The sequence below is a fragment of the Megascapheus bottae genome, chromosome 18 (assembly GCF_031878675.1).
Source record: "Megascapheus bottae isolate mThoBot1 chromosome 18, mThoBot2.hap1, whole genome shotgun sequence".
NCBI classification, from domain to species: Eukaryota; Metazoa; Chordata; class Mammalia; order Rodentia; family Geomyidae; genus Megascapheus; species Megascapheus bottae.
This window is the reverse complement of record NC_143526.1, coordinates 47,664,240-47,685,291: the sequence shown is the minus strand read 5'-3', so window position 1 is coordinate 47,685,291 and position 21,052 is coordinate 47,664,240. Positions and strand designations below refer to the sequence as shown.

General features: G+C 50.9%; 1 protein-coding gene across 6 annotated transcripts in view; it reads left to right on the top strand.

Annotated features, from left to right (window-relative positions):
* Window positions 1-20,603, top strand: part of Dido1 (death inducer-obliterator 1) — a 58,433-nt gene extending 37,830 nt beyond the window's left edge. For all 6 annotated transcript variants that reach the window (XM_090352620.1, XM_090352618.1, XM_090352622.1 and 3 more), the window contains 10 exons: window positions 1,953-2,400; window positions 2,525-2,684; window positions 3,172-3,288; window positions 3,382-3,486; window positions 4,226-4,361; window positions 6,022-6,550; window positions 7,118-7,271; window positions 7,712-7,801; window positions 8,844-9,039; window positions 16,157-20,603. In XM_090352620.1, coding sequence (XP_090208746.1) covers window positions 1,953-2,400; window positions 2,525-2,684; window positions 3,172-3,288; window positions 3,382-3,486; window positions 4,226-4,361; window positions 6,022-6,550; window positions 7,118-7,271; window positions 7,712-7,801; window positions 8,844-9,039; window positions 16,157-19,308 — 5,087 coding nt within the window. In that variant the 3' untranslated portion in view covers window positions 19,309-20,603. The remainder of the gene's footprint in view (window positions 1-1,952; window positions 2,401-2,524; window positions 2,685-3,171; window positions 3,289-3,381; window positions 3,487-4,225; window positions 4,362-6,021; window positions 6,551-7,117; window positions 7,272-7,711; window positions 7,802-8,843; window positions 9,040-16,156) is intronic.
* Window positions 20,604-21,052: the final 449 nt, after the last annotated feature.

The following is a 21,052-nucleotide window of genomic DNA, read 5'->3' as shown; positions in this document are numbered from 1 at the left end:
AGGCCAGCCTAGGCTCCATTGCATGTTCTTGTTTTTAAAAAATAAAAACGGAGGGCCCACTCTTACCAGACGTGCACGAAGCTCTGGGTCCATACCGTGGTGGCACAGGCTTGTGGAGGCACACTGGTCACCCCAGCGCCCTGTCAACATGAGCAAGTCTGGTAGAGCTCAGTGGAGCCCTGAGCTTGGGACGCCCGGGGAGGAATCTAGACTCAGCATACATTAGTTGTAATTGGACTCTTAACTCTTTCCCCCATGTAAGAAATGGCCCCTGGGACTTGCCATCCTTAGTTGTCACTGAGGTGTAGGGTTACACTCACTGCCGTAGGGTGTTGGAGGAAAGTCTACCTAACGGCAGCCTTGCCATTGGTGTCTACCCCATTGCTTGATGAGATAGTGACGGTCCTGGCACCCTTGCTAGGACCTGTGCTAGCATCTCCATGTCATCTGGATTTTAGCCCGGTGTGCCATGTACTGGACTGGCACTGAAGCCACACTCTGCTGGATCAGCGTTGTTTTCATGGAATCAGTTCCAAATTGATGTAGAAGGAGGGTTTTGTGCAGGTCGAGCTTTGATTTGAGCTTTTGGTGCCCATGCTTGTTTGAATTAAAAGCACCAGGTTGTCAGCTGGGCTCCAGTGAATCACACCTGTAATTCCAGCTTTTTGGGAGGCAGAGACTGGGAGAATCATACTTCACCTGGCCCAGGCTCATGGCTTAAGCTTTTTCTTTTTTTAAAGTGATACTTGAATTCCTTTCCCCCTCCCCCCAGTCCTGGGGCTTCAACTCAGGGCCTTGGCACTGTCCTTGAGGTTTTTCAAGGCAAGCTTTCTGCCCCTGAGCCACAGTACCACTTCTTTCTGGCTTTTGCTCTGTATGTGATGCCAAAGAATTAAGCCCAGAGCTTTGTGCATGCTAGGCAAGCATTCTACTTCTAGGCCATGCTCCTGGCCCAATAATTGAATTTTTTTTCTCCCCCAACTGTGGGACTTGGGTACTGCCCCTGAGCTCTTCATCTCAAGGCTAGTGCTCTACCACTTGAGCCACTTCTGGTTTTCTGGTGGTTAATTGGAAACAACAGTTGGGGAACTTTTGTTCCTGGACTGGCTTTGACCTACAGTCCTCAGACTTCAGCCTCCTGAGTAGCTAGGATTACAAGCGTGAGCCACCTGTGCCCCGCTAATACTTGAATTCTTACAGTAGGGTTCTAATCTATTGTTGATAAGATGAAATTTATTCTTCAGGATTTTGGTTTGGGTGGGGTTTTTTGTTGTTTTATTTGTTTTTCCTATTCTAGGGCTTGAATTCGGCGTGGTTACTGCCCCTGAATTCTTGAGCTTAATCCCAGCACTTTACCACTTTGAGCCACAGCTTCACTTCTGGCTCTTTGGAATCAGGTCTCAGCCTCCTGAGTAGCTAGGATCACAAGGCGTGAGCCACCAAGTGCCCTGTCTGTTGTTAAATTTTACAAACTTATTGGGTGAACAGAACCTTTGATAGTTTGTTGTTGGAGATAAAAAGTTTAAAGAACCCACTTAGTAAGTACGAAGTCCTCAGTTCAAACCACAGTAGTACCAAAAGTAAAAAGGCTTAATAGGGCATTTTTTTCTTTTGAAATAAAGTGTAATCATCACAAATACTTCTGGAGGCTATCTCTTAAACTTGTTTTAATTTTAAGGTTTTTTTTCTTCACCAGTCCTGGGGCCTGAACTCAGGGCCTGAGCACTGTCCTTGGGCTTTCTCAAGGCTAAAGCTCCATCACTTGAGTCACAGCACCACTTCTGGCTTTTTCTGTGTACAGAGGAATCAAACCCAGGACTTTGTGTATGCTAACAAAGCACACTAGGCTACACTCCTGGCCCCTTAATTTTAAGATTTTAAGAACCGTTTTTTTCTAATATGATAGAATCCTTGCTAATTTAGAGGTCAGCCTGCTTTTATTTGCTTTGCAGCCATGAAGGATGAGAGGAGGACAGAGGACAGAGCAATGGTAGCTTCGAAGAAAATGGCTCCTCCAGGATCCTTGGTGGGCAGACAACCTTCACCTAGAAGTCTGGTTCCAAAGAAGCCTCCCTTTGCGAACGTGCCAGGAGCCAAGGCCACTGCTAAAAAGTCACCTGCAGGCTTCAAGGGCACCATCCCCAAGAGGCCATGGCTCTCAGCCACTCCTTCAGGTGCTGTGGCCCGGCAGGCAGGATCTGGCTCTGCAGCTATGACTGCGGCTCCCAAAAAGTCCCCCGGCTCTGCAGCTGTGTCCGGAGCCATCAGGAAGCCCGTGGCAACGAATGCTGTGGCAGCCGCTCCAGGACGCCTCGGAGCCCCCAGCACTGCCCCAGGACAGCCAAATTCACAAATACGCCAAAATATCAGGCGCTCCTTGAAAGAGATTTTATGGAAAAGGTGGGCTGTTCATGTCTGACCCCTTGAACTACAATGCGTTCTATTTATATTGCCTGCCAAGATGTCCCCCTGTTTAAATGAGGATGTTAGTGGTTTACATGGCCCCTTTTCTTATTCTGTTCAGAGTCAACGACAGTGATGACTTGATAATGACAGAGAACGAAGTAGGAAAAGTTGCCCTCCACATTGAAAAGGAAATGTTTAACTTGTTCCAAGTGACAGATAATCGCTATAAGAGTAAATATCGCAGCATCATGTTCAACCTCAAGGATCCCAAGAATCAGGTGTGTGCCCCCCGCACCTTAGGTCTGGAGGCTCCCTGGCACAATGACACATGGTCCTCCTTGTTTGCATTTGCTGTGGTACAGCATGTGTCCCCTGTGGCCTGGACTGTCCTCCAGAGACTTCTTCACCTCTCAGCCCGCTACCTGCATTTTAGTACCAGGAACAAGTAATGGCTATGGTCAGCCATCACCTAGCCGAAGTGGTCGCTCCCTACCTTGAACCTAACTGTGCCTTTTGTGTCCCAAATTATGTACAAGATCTGTTTTCCTGGGGTGGTGATATGTTTTTAGTGTAGTTGTAGATCCTGGCTTTGAAGTCTATATCCAGCTGAGATGGCCTCGTGCTTCTTCCTGAGGCCTCCAGCAGCAGAGTGCTTGGGTTCTGTTTATATGAACACTGCCCACTGGGTAGGAATTGTGTTGCTTTTTGTCTTCATTCTGCTCCCGGTAAATGCCCAGATGATGAATGAGAGGTGTTCGTTTATAGGGACTTTTCCACCGAGTTTTGCGAGAAGAGATCTCTTTGGCCAAACTGGTGAGGATGAAGCCAGAAGAGCTTGTATCTAAAGAGCTTTCCATGTGGAAAGAGAGGCCAGCAAAACCTGTGAGTGCTGATGGCAAGGCTGCTTGAGGTTGTGGCTCTGTCTTCACCTGAATGCAGAGTTGAATGCCCTTGTTTCTGCCTTTTTCATTGTAGGGGGCAGAGTCCAGGGCTAAACTTCATCCTGAAAGCAAGAAGACCACTGTCAAGTCAGAAACCATTCCTGACATGGAAGATTCCCCACCAGTGTCAGATTCAGAAGTGAGCCTTCAGGAGTTTCAAGATTAACTCATTTTGGGTTGGGAGTTTGGCCTAGTGGTAGAGTGCTTGCCTAGCATGCACAAAGACCCAGGTTTGATTCCTTGGTACCACATACATAGAAAAAGCCAGAAGTGGTGCTGAGGCTCAAGTGGTGGAGCTGTAGCCTTGAGAAAGTCCAAGACAGTGCCAGCCCCAGGACTGGCAAAAAAAAAAAAAAAAAAAAATTAGCTCATTCCAAATACTTGGCAGATGTCAAGTGTTCAGTGTGCTCTTTTTGGGGAGGTGGTTCTGGGCCCAGGCTTGTTTCACACTTATAATCCTGTCACCAAGGAACTAAATGCTGGGATTATGGATATGCACTGCCATCATTAGCCTTTTGGTGGGGGAAGGGGCGGGAGGGGGGCGTCATTGGGCTTGAACTCTGGGCCAGACGCTGTCCCTGATCTCTCCAGCTCAAGGCTGCCACCTTACCCCTTAGCCACAGGCCCACTTCCCCTTTTCTCGTGATTAATTGGCGATGAAAGTCTCTCAGTCTTTGGTGCCTCGGCTGGCTTTGAACTGTGATCCTCAGATCTCAGCCTCCTGAGTAGTTAGGATGACAGGTGTGAGCCACTGCACCCAGCCTAGTGGTTCTTAATTATGTAATTATAGTTTATATTATGCCAACTTGTAGATAGATTTAGAAAAGAAATGGCCTGCTCATGTCTTTTTTTTTTTTTTTAATTTTTTTGATGTCTAGGAGCAGCAGGAATCAGTACGAGCTGCCCCTGAAAAGAGTGCTGTGCCTCCTCTCGATGTCTTCAGCAGCATGTTGAAGGACACAACAAGTCAGCATCGGGCCCATCTTTTTGATCTAAACTGTAAAATTTGTACAGGTAAGCATAATCTGGAGACTTTTTTTAGGGTGGGGCGGGGAGCAGTGCTGGGCCTTGAACTCAGGGCTGGGCACTGTCCTTGGACTTTCTCAAGGCTAGAGCTCTACCACTTGAGCCTCAGCACCACTTCCAGCTTTTTTCTATGTATGTGGTACTGAGGAATCAACCCCGGGTCTTCATGCATGCTGGGCAAGCGCTTACCACTAGGCCAAACTCCGGCCCCTGGAGATTTTTAAACACAAGATCTACTTGCAATTCACTTACCCTGGATGTGTGGCCCAGCGAACAAGCACCTGCCTAGTAAGCGCAAGTGAGTTCAAATCCTAAACTGTCAAAAAAAAAAAAAAAGAAAGAAAGAAAAAAAACCAAAACACCCAGAACTGCGTGCCAGTGGCTCACACCTATAATCTTAACTCAGGAGCCTGAGATCTGAGGATTGCAGTTCAAAGCCAACTGGAGCACAAAAGTCTTTCAGACTATTATCTAGAAAACCTTATGTGGGGCTGTGGCTCAAGGGGTTGAGCTTTAGCCTTGAACTGAGAAACTCTAGGACAGCACCCACAGTTCAAGCCCCATGACCGACCAAAAAGCAACAAAATACTCAGACTCACTTACCCTTTTCAGAAAGATTGTATTCCACCTGTTTCGACAACCAAAAAAGACTAAAATATTTTTCTGATGTTTGCAGAGTTAGCTCCAATCTTTATTATGTTTCTTTTGGTTGTTGTATTTTGTTCTGGTCGTGGGACTTGAACCTTGCTGGGGCCAGCCAGCAGTGAATGGGGATTCCTGATTTAAGGGATGAGGACTTGGAAAGGAAGAAGACAAGAAAAAGATGGGGTTGGGAGGTCTACAGCTCAAGTCAGCAGCCCAAGAAGGCTGTGAGCTTAAGACTGCAGCCCCGTTTAGTTCTTTGTTCCAACCTTAAATGCTTTTCTTAAAATCAAGAAATTGCCAGGTGTTGCATTCATACAAAACAGCAATCAAGAAGAGATTGACATAGCCCAAAGTCATGCTAATAACTCATTTCCTTGTGTACTGAGCTATGCGGGTCCAAGGTCACTCTGACGACCGCCCCCCCACCAGCCAACATCCCCCCCCCCCCCCGAACCTTAGGGCTTGAGCCCTGTCTCTGAGCTTTTTTCCTCATCTACCACTCTGCCACTTGAGCCACATCTCCACTTCTGGCTTTTGGTGATTAATTGACAACATCAAACTTACCAGCATAAGCTAGCTTCAAACTGTGATCCTCAGATATCATCTTCCTAAGCAGCTATGGTTATCGGCCTGAGTCACCAGTGCCTGGCTGCCTTTGGTACTTGAAATAAGTCATGACCCAGCCAGGTGCAGTGTTTCCCGCCTATAATCCTGCGAGTCAGGAGGCTGAGATCCGAGGATTCGCAGTTCAAAGCCAGCACGGATAATACAAGCCTGTGAGACTCTTACTCCAATTAACCACCAGAAAGCCAGAAGTGGGGCTGTTGCTCAAGTGGTAGGGTAGTAGCCTTGAGCTTAAAGGCTCAGGGACAGTGCCCAAGACTAGAGTCCAAATCCCATGACCGACCAAAAAAAAAAAAAGAAAGAAACCATCACCCACTCACAAGAAACAACTCTTGGTGCGTGCCAGATTTCTTACCCAGTCTTCTCATCAATTCCTCAGGTCAAGTTCCATCATCAGAAGATGAGCCAGCCCCTAAAAAACAAAAACTGTCTGCTTCTATGAAGAAAGATGACTTGAAGTCCAAGTATGACAGCTCTCCCTCTGACACAGTTCCTGGCTCAGCTAATGAAGTGATCACAGAAACTTTGCCCGAAAGTACCTCTGAACCAGACCTGGAAAGTGTGTCTCGTCCAGCCCTGGAGAGAAAGTACTTCCCTGGTCCTCCAGGAGAGAGTCATCCCGAGGCTTCCCCACTGGAGGGCCTCCCTCCCTCCTCAGCCCCCTGTGGTGCTGGCGTGGTCACCACGGTCACTATGTCCGGCCGAGATCCTAGGACTGCTCTGAGTGGGCTATGCACAGTTACCACCTCCACTGCCACCCACCTCGATAGCCCCCATGCTGCAGAGGCCAAGCCTGATATGCTGAAGCCTGCCCTGACCCCTGTGATGGTCCCAAAGTCCATATTAGCTAAGCCGTCCCCATCCTCCGACCCGAGATACCTGTCCGTTTCTCCATCACCAAATATCAGGTGTGTTCTTAAGGTTGGGTCTGGATGAACTAAGAATATTTGTGGTGGGGTTTTTTTGTTGTTGTTTTGTTTTTGTCTTGGGGCTACCACCCTGTCCCTTGAGCCACAGTGCCACTTCCAGTTTTCTGGTGGTTAATTAGAGATGCGAGTCTCACGGACTTTAGTGCCCACGCTGGCTTTGAGCCTCAATCCTCAGATTTCGTCCATTTGGTAGCTAGGAGGATTACAGGCATGAGCCACCGTGCCGGCTTATTTGTGTTTGTTTTATGTTGAGGAGAGGAAGCTAACTTATTTTCCTTGGTCAAAAATGTCGATTTGATCTGGGCTTGGTCTGGGGCTCAAAGGTAGGGTGGTAGAATTGAGCTGAAGAGTTCAGGGACAGCACCCAGGCCCAGAGTTCAAGCCCCATGACCCACCAAAAAAAAAAGTCAGTTTGATCACTACAATTAAGTAAGCTACCAAACTTGAAGGGGTTCATTTCTGCTTCTAAGTATAAAGTCTTTATACTTTGGAATTCCCATTTTTACAAAAAGATTTACGTATCTTTTTAATACTTTTGTCTTACAGTGTCTCAGAATCACGGTCGCCCCCAGAAGCAGACACAACGCTCTTCTTGTCTCGCCTGGGCACTATTTGGAAAGGATTTATTAACATGCAGAGTGTAGCAAAATTCGTCACTAAAGCGTATCCTGTCTCTGGGTGTTTTGATTATCTCAGTGAGGTTAGAACCAAGAAAGTGTGTGAATGTGTGGATATATATACCTTGTAGGAGTTCTTATACTGGAGTTACTTGTGTGACACTTGTACCTTGGACTCTCCTGACACAGAAGCACCCCATAGGGTGAAAAAGAAATGACTGTGCAGAAGTTAGCCATCAAAGTTACATGTTTAGCCAGGACATTTCCACATGCCAGGTCTTGTATTTCAAAATGAACACACCTGTATCGGTTATGACCTTCTCAAGGACACTCAGTCAACTGTGCTCACAGAAAGGAGCATGAGCAGTAGCTTCCCAGCATAATCTTGGTGTGCAGACGGGTTCCATAGCTCAGTCCTGGGTGATGCTAGTCAGCATGATGGGAGTCTGGAGTGCTTCATGCCTCCAAGGCTGTGTCTGCGCACTGCAGCTTCCCTCATCATTGACTTGGGCTTCTTGTTTAGGATTTGCCTGACACGATCCACGTTGGCGGGAGGATCGCTCCGAAGACAGTTTGGGATTATGTCGGCAAGCTCAAGTCTTCTGTGTCTAAGGTACCTGCTCCCCACATAATCCCGGCAGTGGTGGGGGGTGCTGGATATCACCACGCTTTATAACCTGTATGTGGACAGGCTTGCACTCATAATAGCAGCCTGTAACTTCCTAGATAATTAAGATGCTTACAGAAGTATAGGTATGAGGGGCCGGGAGTTTGGCCTAGTGGTAGAGTGCTTGCCTTGCATGCACAAAGACCCAGGTTCGATTCCTTGGTACCACATACATAGAAAAAAGCCGGAAGTGGTACTGAGGCTCAAGTGGTAGAGCTCTAGCCTTGAGAAAGTCCAAGGACAGTGCTCAGGCCCTGAGCTCAAGCTCAAAAAAAAAAAAGAAGTATAGGTATGAAGATACGTTTGAGCAGTACACTAGCAGAAGTTTGCTTCCTATTGTAGTTGTATACAGGTACATTTTAGTATGCACAGGCTGTGCTTTTTCATGACTGAAGGAGAAGGTGGGGTGAGAAGGGTTCAGGTAACTCAGACACTGAGCCTGTACTCAAGAGCTGGCTCTGACTTCCATGGAAACCCCTGAGGTTCAGCTATAGCTGATATGTGCAAGATCCTTCGGTGGGGCCTGAACTGTTGTTTTCCTTGGGGTCCTGAAAGGGTTAGCCCTGCCGCTGAGGTTGATGCTCCTATGTGGAGACATCCAGAGAGCCCCTGCAGGCCACTCGACCTGTCACCGTGGCCTTCGTCATCACACCTGTAAAAACTTGCTCCGTTTCAGACACTGCTCAGCTGATGCCACTCATGGATCACTCACTGCCACAGAGCCAGCCCTGTAAGGTGGAGGCTGAGTGGAAGTCACTGAGGAGTCTGGCTGAGACCAAGGTTTCAGGCCCTACACTCTGGAACTGAGCCTGTGTCACCTGTATACCTCATTATCCTAATGTGCTGCTTAGCAGAACAGTGGAAGTCAGGATTTGCCTAGACCCATTCAAGGGTCCTGCCTCTGCGGTTCAGGCTTAGGCTTTGAGGGTGCTTGTGTTAGGGCAGCCACAGGTGAAGGCCTCGTCCTGTGCTCTGCTTGCCTTTGCAGGAGCTCTGTCTGATCCGCTTTCACCCCGCAACAGAGGAGGAGGAGGTCGCCTACATTTCTCTCTACTCCTACTTTAGCAGCCGTGGCCGCTTTGGGGTTGTAGCTAATAACAGCAGGCATGTCAAGGACCTCTACTTGATTCCACTGAGTGCTAAAGACCCCGTGCCGTCTAAACTCTTGCCCTTTGAGGGACCAGGTAAGCGCCCATTTCCTAGAGATCACGGGCACATTGGGTTCCTGTCCCCCTCCACTGGCAGGGAGTGTCCACAGACCCACTTGGTCCACAAGTCCATCTGCCTGCCCCACACCCTGCTTCCTAGAAGTGTGTCTGTTCTCTGAAGCACTGGGGTGTCACCTACAAGTCCCTCTGGTAGTATAAAAAATATCCCAGACATTGTAGAAGGAAAAGGCCTGCTACTTCCAACCAACCAGTTCACAGCCTCAGACAAGTGGACCAGGCACAGTGCCCAGGGCTCGAGGACCGTCCTCGAGCAGAGGAGAGGCACTGCTCCATGGCTTCTGGCAGGAGGCTCAGCTTGGAGTAAGTCGGTATCTGTAAGTGGCCCCCTCCTTTCTGGGGGTACATCTCCCACAGGATGGATTCCTAGGGGCAGAGAAAAGCACTTCTCAGAATGATTACTTAACCAACTGCTCTAGGCTTTGTGCTCTGGGTGTGGGCTTGAACTCAGGGCCTGAACACTGTCACTGAGCTTTGTTGCTCAAGATGAGCACTCTTCTACTTGAGCCCACAGTTCCACTTTGGGTCTTTGGTGCTTACTTGGAGAGACGAGTCGTTCTTGCCTGGGCTGGCATCAAACTGCTATCTTCAGATCTCAGGCTAATCGAGCTACGATTGCAGGGGTGAGCCACCGTGCCTAGCATACTGCTCAAGTTTAATAAGTTCTTCCACCTTTGGCAGACTGCTCTGTGTTTGCTCATTCCTTAGCAGTACTATTTAAAAGATTATTCACAAAATAACCTGAAAAATTATTTCTGGTTTGTCTTGGGCTTGACATGATTCTCAAGGGGGCCCGGTCCAGGGGTTCCAGTTCTTTCTGAAGTGTCTCCTCGGCCATAATGTCACCAAAGGGCTGTGCCGCTCCAGGCACTCCCAGGTACTGCCCAGACCTGAACCCATGGACTCCTGGTCCCATCACTAGGCCTAGGCAAGTGACCTAAGCTCAGTGGAGTCCTGGGACCCAAGTCCATCACCTCAAGCATGACCTCTGCCCACTTGGAACCTATTCTTGGCACCTGTCATCTGCTCAGCCTTTTCAAACTATGTGTTCGTAAAGGTATTAATTGGTGTCAGTAATTCCAAGGTTAAAAATTAAATATTAACTGGCATGATACATTAAGTTGTTTTAATGCCAAGCACATTTTAAAAGCAACGTGCTTTAGTATGTCTTGTGAAATCCTATTTGGGGTAAGGAAATGCCACCTGCTGTGTGGCAGAAGGTGCCCTGGAGGTCCTTGGTGACAGCTGTGTGTGAGAGGGCACTGGGCAGTGCTCATCAGCCAAGGGGAGGAGGCATCCTGCTCTCCTGGAGGCGAAGATCCACACGCCCGCCCTCGGCAGCTGTGAAGAGCGAGCGGCGAGTCACAAGTGCGTAAGCTTGTGGGTGGTGGTCGGTCCACCGGGGGCTTCCGTGCCGAGGAAATGTGTCACCATGAGTGCTGTCCTCTTGAGTGCAAAGGTCCCCCTCTGTTAGAGAGCGCATCCCACGCCTTGCTAAATAGCTACGGCAGTTCCATCTTCTGCCCCTGCCCATCTCTGGTCCAGCATTGCCAGGTGTGGGTGGTCAGGGTGTCTGCACACTGGGAATATGAGTGGGCTTGGGGACATGAAAGGACCTCTGTGGTCCCTGCCAAGCCTGGGAGCTGAGGGCACCGAGCAGCAGACAGGAGAGGGCTTGAGGAGCACAGCCTCCAGGTGAGCCACGTGGCCCGTGGGGGTAGGACAGGGCCACACCTTGTTGGTGGACGGCATAGTGAGGCGGGATGGCGGGGGGGGGGGGCGGGGGTCTGGGGCAGGGCCTGCCTTAGCCACCAGGGAGAACGGGTGCTGGCCAGGACTCCCGATGGGTGACCGGCAAGCAGACATCACTGCTCACCACAGCATGTGGAAGGCATCACACAGCCTGACGGGGACACTCAAAGACAGGCCAACAATGCTGCTCCTGTGGGAAGAGGGCTTTGGGAGGGGACCCGTGAGGTGCTGCCTGCCAGCGTTTGACTTAACTCTTAACGTAAGGACTTCACTGTCGGATTTCATCCCCCTGCCCCACTGCTTAGAGGGACTGGGCGTAGCGTCTGCACACGGGGGCACAATCACCTAGCACAGGCCAGGCTGTGGGCTAGACCTGCCTCTCACACTTGGCTTGGTGTTTCCTAGGTGCAAGGGTCTGTGTGTGTCCTGTTTTGTGGTGTGTGTGTGTGTATGTGTAAAGCATAATGTTGCAGCCCCACTACCCTAGCTGCACAGAGCTCCCACCCTCACAGCCCAGTCTAAGGACCTGCTTCACAGCAAGCCAGGGGCCCTGCTCTGTCCCACGCCACACATCTGAGGAGTAGTGCAGTTGGCATCTGAGGGACCCCTGCCAAGGCCCCAGTTCTTCATTCTGTGTCTGAACAGAGCTATGTAAAACCCTAAGGAAACAGACGCCAGCCATGAGCCACTAGTTGAGCAAGGACCAACATGAACACAAGTGCCATACACACGAGCCCCAGCGCTACAGTACTACACCGAGTCACAAGTGTCCCCTCCGGAGCCCTGGTGCTCACACTCGGGAAGCAAGCCAAGAGTCTGGAGCCGCTTGGGCCGTTTCCTCATGGGACCTCCAGGTGGCCTGCTCCTTGTCCCAGACATGCCATAGTGACTGGCGACATGGGAGACGCTCCCCAGGGCTCCTCTGCACACACCCAGAGCTGTAGACCCTGCTAGAAAATCGTATCCTTGTAAGTTGATTCACGAAGGCAGGGCGTTCTACTGGTGGTGGCATTTACATATATGAGGAGTGTGAAAAGCCCAGGCTCCTCTAGCCAAGCTGCCCGCTTCTCCTCAGACCTAACTTAACTGGACTTGAGGGTCACCATTGGTGCCTGAGGGGAGTAGCAGGAGAGCCAGGGGCTGCAGTGGGATCAAGACCCATCTGTGCCACGTGGCCCCAGCAGCATAGATGCCCACACAGCAGTCAGGGTGGGCCCCACGGAGAGCCCTTGCCAGGTGGCCCTCCAGCTGCTCCCTGCCTCCATGCAGCCGGCATTCCTGGAGGAGTGTCAAGCCTTTAACTGCTTCTCTGTTAGTTGGAAAGTTCTTGAATGCTGGCAGGTAAGAAATTCTTCAGTTTTCATGTGTGTATGTATCAGTTTTGCACAGAAACTGTAATCAAAATCAAATATAGCATGAGTGGAATGTAATACTTTCTCATTCTAAATCAATAAAAAAACATATGTCATGGAAACTGGTCCTTGTTTGTCTGACTTGGAACTATGGTAGCTTTTGGCCACTTTTGCTTCTTGTAAGCCAGCATGATCTGCTGGTAAAGGTGGCAGCTCCTAGGGACGGACTCTCAGGCCCTGCACAGCAGAGTGTGGGCTGGCGCTCAGACACCTGGGAGAAGACACAGTTCCCTTTCTTGAAGCATGCAGTAGCTTTGTGCAGGTCTTGGGGACTCGGGACTGAGGAGGGAGGGGTCTGTGAGTGGAGGAGTGAGTGAGTGTGTGTGGGGTTGGGACATGTAGTTATCTCCCTCTCCATTTTCCAAAACCTTGCTACTAACTTCACACAGTTTCTGTTCCAGCAGGTACGACTGTTTTGTTTTGGCAGATTCAGCCCACGAGAGGGTCTGCCAGGTAGACTTAGGGGTGGGGCTCACTGTGATAGGCATGGGGTCCGGAGTTAGATTTCAGATGGCCTCTGTAGTAAAGGGAAGTGCCGTCTTCAACACAGAGGCCTTGGTGCCCGTGGGAAGTCGCTACCAAGCGTTTCCCTTCTCTAACTGCCTCTCTCCAAATCGCCTGTCAGCTCATATATCTGCACACCAGTCTCCATGTAGACCTTCTCCTGGGGACTGAATTGGTGCATGCTTTTTTCCACTAGTTTCTCTGTTCCTGTGAATGGAGTCAAATACTCCCGAGAAGGAGGCTGAATCTTTGCATCATGAGAATTTTAGGGAGATCAGACAGGAATTTCAAGGGCTTGTTTTCCCATGTGGGATGATAATACTCCAAAGGAAAACCAGTCTGTCAGCACCCCTTCCTTTGTGGAGATGGGGCAGCCACTTCCGTTTCAGGGTCCCACCAGCCCTGGAGCAGGCAGGGCGCATACACATGTAGTTCCCACCCACCCTGGAAGTCTTCACTGCAGCCGTGGCCATTTCTTCTAACACTCCAGGCACTAGAACTCCTGAGACTGTCGGTCCACCTGAAGGAGGGCCCTGGAAAACCCGGCCTCCGCTGCTGCTGTGGAACGCGGCTAGAAGCTTTGGCCTCACTTAGCATTTTCCTTCCAGTTACTTTATGTGGTGGCAAGTTTAGCATGGTACCTAACCTCAGTGAAAATTTTGGCCCAGGGGAGGCAAGTATTTTGTTGTTTAATTAATAGAAGCTGCTTCCAATACTAATACACCTGTATAGCAGCATAAGCACGAGTTAGCTGGTGAGGGTTGTTACCAAACAGGAGTATGCATTGTGAGGCAGCCCGGTCTGAGTTTTGCGTCTTAGAGAGGATAAATGGGACCTATCTATGAAGCTCAGCCCCTACCATATGCAAAATGGACAGGAGTTAGCAACGGTGCTTTAAAAGAAAAAAAAAAAAACCTCACCAATTCCTGGTCAGGCATTGACCTGCAGACAGACTGCCATGCTCAAAGCCAGTGTAACTACTAAGTGATGAAGGCTTGTGAGTGCTGGCATGCACTCGTTCTTAGGGCACAACACTGTTCAAGGGCAGGAACCAGGCCACTGTTACTGAAATGTGAAAACCCTTGATCTCGGAATGACCTTCCCACCCCCCCCTTTTTTTTTTGCCTGTCCTGGGACATGAATTTGAGGCCTGGGTCTGTCCTTGAGCCACAGTGCCACTTCCAGCTTTTCTTAAGTAGTTTATTGAAAAATAAAAGTCTCACAGACTTGACTCCCTAGGGTGTTTGGGGCCACTCCCTCAGCTCTCAGCCTCCTGAGTAGCTAGGAATTCAGCAGTGATATGCTACCATAAGTTCCAACACCAACCTGAGGAGAGGTTGGGCTCGTGGGTTCTGGTGGCAGAGCCCTTGTGGAGCTCCCTGCTCAGCTTCCCTATACCAGGGCTGCCAGCCCGTCAAGCTGCTCCTCTGCAGCCGGCTAGGCCTGCTCCTACTTGTCTTGGTGTCAGATCTGAAAAGGCCTGACTTACAGAGCTGCTCTGTAGATTTTGACTTGTTCAAGACTTCTCTGTTCAGGGCTGGGAATTTGACCTAGTGGTTAAAGTTCTTGCCTGGCATGCATGAAGACCCGGGTTCGATTCCTTGATACCACATACATAGAAAAAAGCTGGAAGTGGTGCTGAGGCTCAAGTGGTAGAACTCTAGCCTTGAGAAAGTCCAAGGACAGTGCTCAGGCCCTGAGCCCAAGCCCAGGACTGGCAAAAAAAAAAAAAGCATTCTCTGTTCAAACCTACTCTGTCAGCTGTGTTTCAACAGACATCTGTCTAGAAAGGCCATGAAAGCTGGCTGATCATGTATATCCCAGAACTGGCTTCAAATAAAGTACTTAGTAAAGAGCTACCACAGTGAAAAATATCGCCACTTTTATTTTAAAATGCTCTTAATTTGTGTTTATTAGGTAGGGAACTTGCCAGGTTGTCCTACAGATTTGTTAAGGGGAGAATTCAGACCTATTCAGGGTGGCCAGCCTGGCTTTGCAGTTCCTGTCCTCTGCTGGCTCTTCCTGTGCCTGTGCCTTCTTCCAGTGAAAGGATGGTGGGTGGGGCTTGGGGTCGGTTACAGTGGCAGCTCCATCTCAGCTCTTGGAACTGCCACCCTCCAGGCAGCAGGCCTCGGAAGGCCTTGGAGGGAGCAGCAGCTGTGTGCAGATGCTGGGTTGCCCGTGGCTGGCTCCCTGTGCCCGGCCTCCCCTGAAGTGTGGGAGGCTGTTCACCTCCTGCTCAGCTTGCCAGTAGTGAGAGGTAAAGATGAACAACACATATTTAGAACTATATAATAAAACATATGGTTTAATTTTAGGTATGCGTATGATATTGAAACACTGTCCTTTGTCATTTTCTTCTAAGTTACTATTTTATGACTTGGACTTTTCTCTTTGATGTCCTCACATTGTATTGGTTGAGTAGAGGCTGAGACACTGTTATTGAAACCCTCAGTTCTCAGTCTCCTGAGTAGCTAGGATTACAAGCATGAGCCACCACCACTCAGCTTTGGAATCACCCTTTTAAAAACATTTTCTATTTAAAAGCAATGTATGGACTTTTTACCTGCAGTGTATTTAATGTCCTGTGCTTACGAAGGCTTGAGTATTAGATCGATAATTATGATTAGTTAATAGTTAGATGGGGGTGAGTGTTTTGTTAGCTGTGGGGTTTGAACTCAGATCTCAGCCTCCTGAGGAGCTAAGGTTACTGGTGTTAGCTACAAGTCCCCCTCTTAGGTTTTTGGTCTCTTGGCTTTTTTTCCTTTGAACTTGGTACCTGTCACTTTTGCTCACTGGCTAACACTCTACAACTGAGCCTCACCTCTAGTCCCATGAAGCTCAGGTTGACCTCCAACTTGAATAGCTTAGTCCCTAATCAATTAGCCTGACATGTGTAGCAAGTCGTAAATATGAAAAGGGCCATTCCCTTCCTGACATGTAGCAAGGGGCAGATTTGCAGTGTGGCTCAAGTAGCTTTTGCTTAGCAAGCACAAGGCCCTGAGTTCAAGCCTCCATACCACCCCTCTCCCCTCAACAAAGGCACAGCTGAGGCTTTGTCCACAACGTCAGGACACTCTTAGGTGCTGGCCCCACAAGCCAGGTAGCCTGTGGATCTGTGGCTTTCCCCTTCATCTCCCCTGCATCTGCACACTGCTTCTTGAGCTTTATACATAACCTAAAAACATGGGACAAAAGTGGTGATGGTGGGGTTGGTTTTCTTGTGACCTAGGCCTGTGGTTTGTATTTTCAGACAGCTGCTGCTAGGCCCAGATAGACACTGGTGTAAGCAGGACTGGGCCGCCTGGTCTTCATTTTAAGCGTTTCTCACGGAAGATCTCCTTCGCTTATCAAGCACTGCTCATGGAAATCTAGAGTCTAAGACGTGTAATTATTTTGTTTTTCAGGTCTTGAGTCGCCACGTCCGAATATAATCCTCGGGTTAGTAATCTGTCAAAAAGTAAAACGCCCTTCCAGTGCTGGAGAGACGGATGAGAAACGGGCCCGGCTGCCGCAAGAAGACATGGATGTTCCTGTCTATCCCAGAGTCACGCCGGCCCTGCAGTCTGAGAGGCAGCCTTCCAGGTACCCTGCAGACACGACTGTGGGCACCACGCCCCCCGGCTCTCCTCCACCTCCACCCCCTCTCCCTGAACCTCCCGGGAAAATCTTGCCGGCCTTCACACCAGGGGTCACCAGCACTGCTGCGGCGCCTGCCACATCAGCCGCGTCCAAGACAGCGTCACCGCTGGAACACATCCTGCAAACTCTCTTTGGGAAGAAGAAGTCATTTGAGCCCCCTGCCAAAGAGTCTGCGGGGCCTCCAACTCCCCCGCAGGGAGCCGCGGGCAAAGGCGAGGCCCGCAGGCCGGCCGCCGCTCCTTTACTAGATCCCATCGTCCAGCAGTTTGGCCAGTTCTCCAAAGACAAGGTTTTCGAGGAGCAGGAGGATGACCGGCCCTACGACCCTGAGGAGGAGTATGACCCCGAGCAGGCCTTCGAGGCCCCACCTGCGGAGCGAGGGAAGCTCCCAAGTGTGGAGAAGGCCCCTGAGTCAGCAGAGAGGGAGGAGGTAGCCTATGACCCCGAAGATGAGACCATTCTAGAAGAAGCCAAGGTCACCGTGGAGGACCTTCCCAACAGGATGTGCACGGACCCGAGCAGCAGCAGCTCCTCCTCCGAGAGGCCTGTGGAGTACTCTGCTGGCGTCTCCACGCCCTCTCTGGTGGAGCAGCAGAAAATGTTAGAAGAGCTCAACAAGCAGATTGAGGAGCAGAAGCGGCAGCTGGAGGAGCAGGAGGAGGCTCTCAGGCAGCAGAGGGCCGCTGTCGGCGTCTCCATGGCGCACTTCTCTGTGTCGGATGCCTTGATGTCACCGCCTCCCAAGTCCTCGTTGGCCAAGGCAGAGCTGTTCCCCCAGGAACAGCAGGCCTCCGACCTGAGTCAGGGCGCTCCAGCGAGCCACAGCTCGGACACCAGGCAGAGCAGAGACCCACGGCAGGCCAGGCGGCTGGCTGCCGAGAGCACGGAAACTGAGCCTCCCCGGGTCCATGTGGGCAGTGCACTGGGCCTGCAGAGCCCCCTGCCAGGGAGGGACACGCCCGCTGCCGCAGCTGGGATCCCAGCTGGCCAGGGGCCTGCGCTGGGCCAGGAAGCAAAGGAGTCAGCCATGGCTCCCTGGGCCCCAGCAGAAAAGGCTATGCTGATGCCTGAACAAGAAGGCCAGCGGTGTGAACATCCTGGAAATGATGTGCCACTGCCCTCAGAACATATCCACCCCTCGGCAGCTGGAGACAACGCCTCCAGACCCGCCCGGAGAGTGCTGCTGCCCACCCCCCCCAGCTCCGCCTTCCAGCCTGGCTTCCCACTGCAGAACGACGGGCAGAATTTCAGCTCTCCCGGAGGAAGGGAGCCTTTCTCCAGTCCAGGCTTTGCATCTCAGGAGTCTTCTCTTGGCCCATCCCCATATGAGGACCTAAGAAACATTCAGTCTGCTGGCAAGAGTGACAGCCTGGCAGTGGACACTGAGGGTGGCAGAGAGCCACATCCCAGGCCTGTGGAAGGCCCTGCCCCTTTCCTCCCACCTGGGCAAAGGGCAGGGGCCCCTCCGCCCCAGTTTCCAGGCCAGCGAGAACTCACGCCTCGCACTTTTGGGATGTCAGGACTTCATGGCCCTGGTTTCCCAGGTCCAAGGGGGGCCGTCCCTCCATTCTCAGACGAGAATATGGTCCCTAACAATGATGGGCCGAGAGGACCTCCTCCCGCCAGGTTTGGGGCCCCAAAGGGCCCCATACCATCCTTGTTCTCCGGGCAGCGTGGACCTCCACCCTATGGGGACAGCAGGGGCCCCTCACCTGCTTACCTTGGTGGGCCCAGAGGAGGCGCCCCAGGCCCATTTGAAGAACATAAGGATCTTCATGCAGACACACGGGAGTTCCAGGGGGCCCCGCTGGGTGAGATGCCTGGACCCCCTGCCCAGTGTGAGGGCCCAGAGCAGCCTCCATTCATGGGGAACAGAGGCCCGGCACCGTTCCAGTTCGGAAACCAGAGACGGCCTCTTCTGACTCAGATGAAGGGGTCCCGTGGAGGCCCCCCGCCCTCTCAGTTTGGAGGCCAGAGGGGGCCGCCCCCTGGCCACTTTGTGGGCCCTCGTGGGCCCCATCCTGGTCAGTTTGAAGGACCCAGAGGCCAGGCACCAGGTTTCATGCCTGGCCCCCGAGGTGTTCAGCCCCAACAATTTGAAGAACAGAGGGTGAACTCACCACCCAGATTTGCGGGGCAGAGGGCGTCGGCACCTTTGCCGTTTGGGGGACCAAGGGGCTCTGCACCCTTCTCTGAAAAAAATGAACAGACAGCCCGATTTCCCTTCCAGGGCTCACCCTCCCAAGCACGGAAGCCCCCTCCACGGCCCTTGCTGGACCTCCCGAACCATCCAGCACAGCACCGGAAGGACAGATGGGAGGATGCAGGCCCAGCCATGCCCTCCAGTGCAGCCGCTGGACCAGGCCCGGAGGCTGATGGGCAGTGGGCAACCCCAGATTTCCGAGATGGCAAAGGCCACGAGTACAGGAACCCGGCTTTCGAAGGGAGGCAGCGGGAACGGTTTGAAGCCGGGCCCAAAGAAAAGCCACTGGGTGAGCTTGAAGGGCCAGAGACCAGGCCAGGCCGGGCATTTGAAGACAGAAGGCGAGAGCGGGGCAGGAACTGGAGTCGAGAGAGGGACTGGGAGAGGAGCCGGGAGTGGGAGCGACACCGGGAGAAGGACTGTGGCCGGGATTGGGACCGAGGCCGGGAGAGGACCGCCAGCAGGGACCGAGAGCGGGACAAGGACTGGGACCGGAGCCGGGAGAGGAGCAGGAATCGGGACCGGGACAGGAGGCGAGACCGAGACAGGTCTCGCAGCCGGGAGCGAGATCGCGACCGGGAGAGGGCCCGGGACAAGGAGCGGGGCCGTGACAAGGACAACAAGGAGCACAGCAGGAACAGGGAGGGCACCCGGGACCAGAAGCCCGAGGCTGCCCGGACCCCCGAGGGGGGTGCTGCCTCCTCCCAGACCTAGAGGTCTGAGGTACCCTGCCAGGCCGGCCGCTCACCCGTGGGAACGTCCGTCAGGCCCATGTAGGTGTTCTCGTGTACATAGGCCCACCCGTTAAGGATCCTCTAAAATGAATGCCAAGTTCATAAAATGTGTCGAGCAAAGAGTTTTTGAAACAGCTATGAACTTAAATGCAGGATAGAATCTTCTGGACTTTTTAAGAATTACTGTAATTTGGTGTGTAATGCTTTCTTAAAATTTTCCCATCTTTACTAATGTTTTATTTAAAACACACACACCCCACAACCTCAGTATTTCCATTTATGATTAGAGAAATGGGAAAATGTCTATAAAAGCACATTGCTTTTTCATATTATAAAGTTATCTTTTCCAATAACTTGACTGGTATAGATGCTAAGAATGCCCGTGTTCGCGAAGCCGCCGTGGAAGGTGGGCCTGCTGCAGTCTTGACAGCTTACCTGGAATGTATGGTCTTAGAAATATTTTCCATAAACAAGTTAAAGCAACATCTGACCCAGTAGAAATTGTTGCATTTTAATAATAGCCTAAAGAAAAGGTAAAACAATTAAGAATATGTTATACGGGTGGGTGGGTGTCTTCCTTGGAAGTGCACAATCAGGAATGAGTTGTGAAATTCTGCTCCCAAGCACCTCCCCTGGTCCTGGGAGGGAGGCAGAGCCCCGCTGTCTGTGTCAGGGGACCCATCTGAAGCTTTGTCACTGGAATGGAGCGATATCTGTACAAAGTCTGATGGAGAAGCTGATGGTAGTTTAAGAACAACAGGCAAGATGGGAGAGGTTTCTTGGGGAAGTGTGAGTAGAGAAAGCCTTGCCAACTTATTTGCCTGTACAATACACTTTGATAATTCTTTTTATATTTTCATAAACTTTCTTTTGCAGATACAAAATTAGAAAAATTTCATTTGTTCTTTGAGGTCTTTTATTCCATTGTACATCACTACAGATTTTTCACTTTATAGCACAAATTTTAAGTTGAAAAAACATTGACAACTTAGCGCGTTGGGGTGTCCAGTGATATAAACCAAGTGTCAGTAGCAGAATGACATTGAAGTATGTGAAAGTTTCAACATCTGATATGATGCAAAGATTTTTTTACATATAAAGCAAATTTTTCTAATTTAAATACCCAAGTGTAAAAATCAAGTGTGTTTCTTTAGGTTACTTGATAGAAATTTCTGTACATTGTATTTTGTATTGCAGAGTGTTATATCACTGTACATTAAAACACAGGACTTGGTAGGTTTTGTTACTTGAAGTAGAATAAAGATCCACAGAGTTTTTGTCTGTCTTCACTCAACTCGGGCCCCAGCTTGCAGGAGTGTGGCCAAAGCTGCCAGAGTCCCTTGGCAAAGCTTCCCGTGGCCTGCAGATGGTACTGAGGACCTGGAAATGGGCGATTAGAAGCAGCTGGTCTGGAGTCGGCGGTAACCTAGCTGCAGGTCTGAGGCCACCACTAGAGTTTTAGTTGTGGACGGTGATCTGTGGTTGGAACAACAAATAAAGAGGGGTGAGCCAGTATTCTCTGGTGCAATGTCCCCTGAAGCCTGGCCTGTTGCCACTGGCTCCACCTTAAAGGGGCATCTCATGGCTAGGCTACTGGTTTGGCAGAGTTGGTGGACAGGGTACCCTCTACTGATAACACAGGTCAACTCTGGTACACCCTGCAGCTCTGCCAGCTTGTGCCACCTGCCCAGCCAGGAGCAGAGACTCTTCAGGGGTCTTGTGAG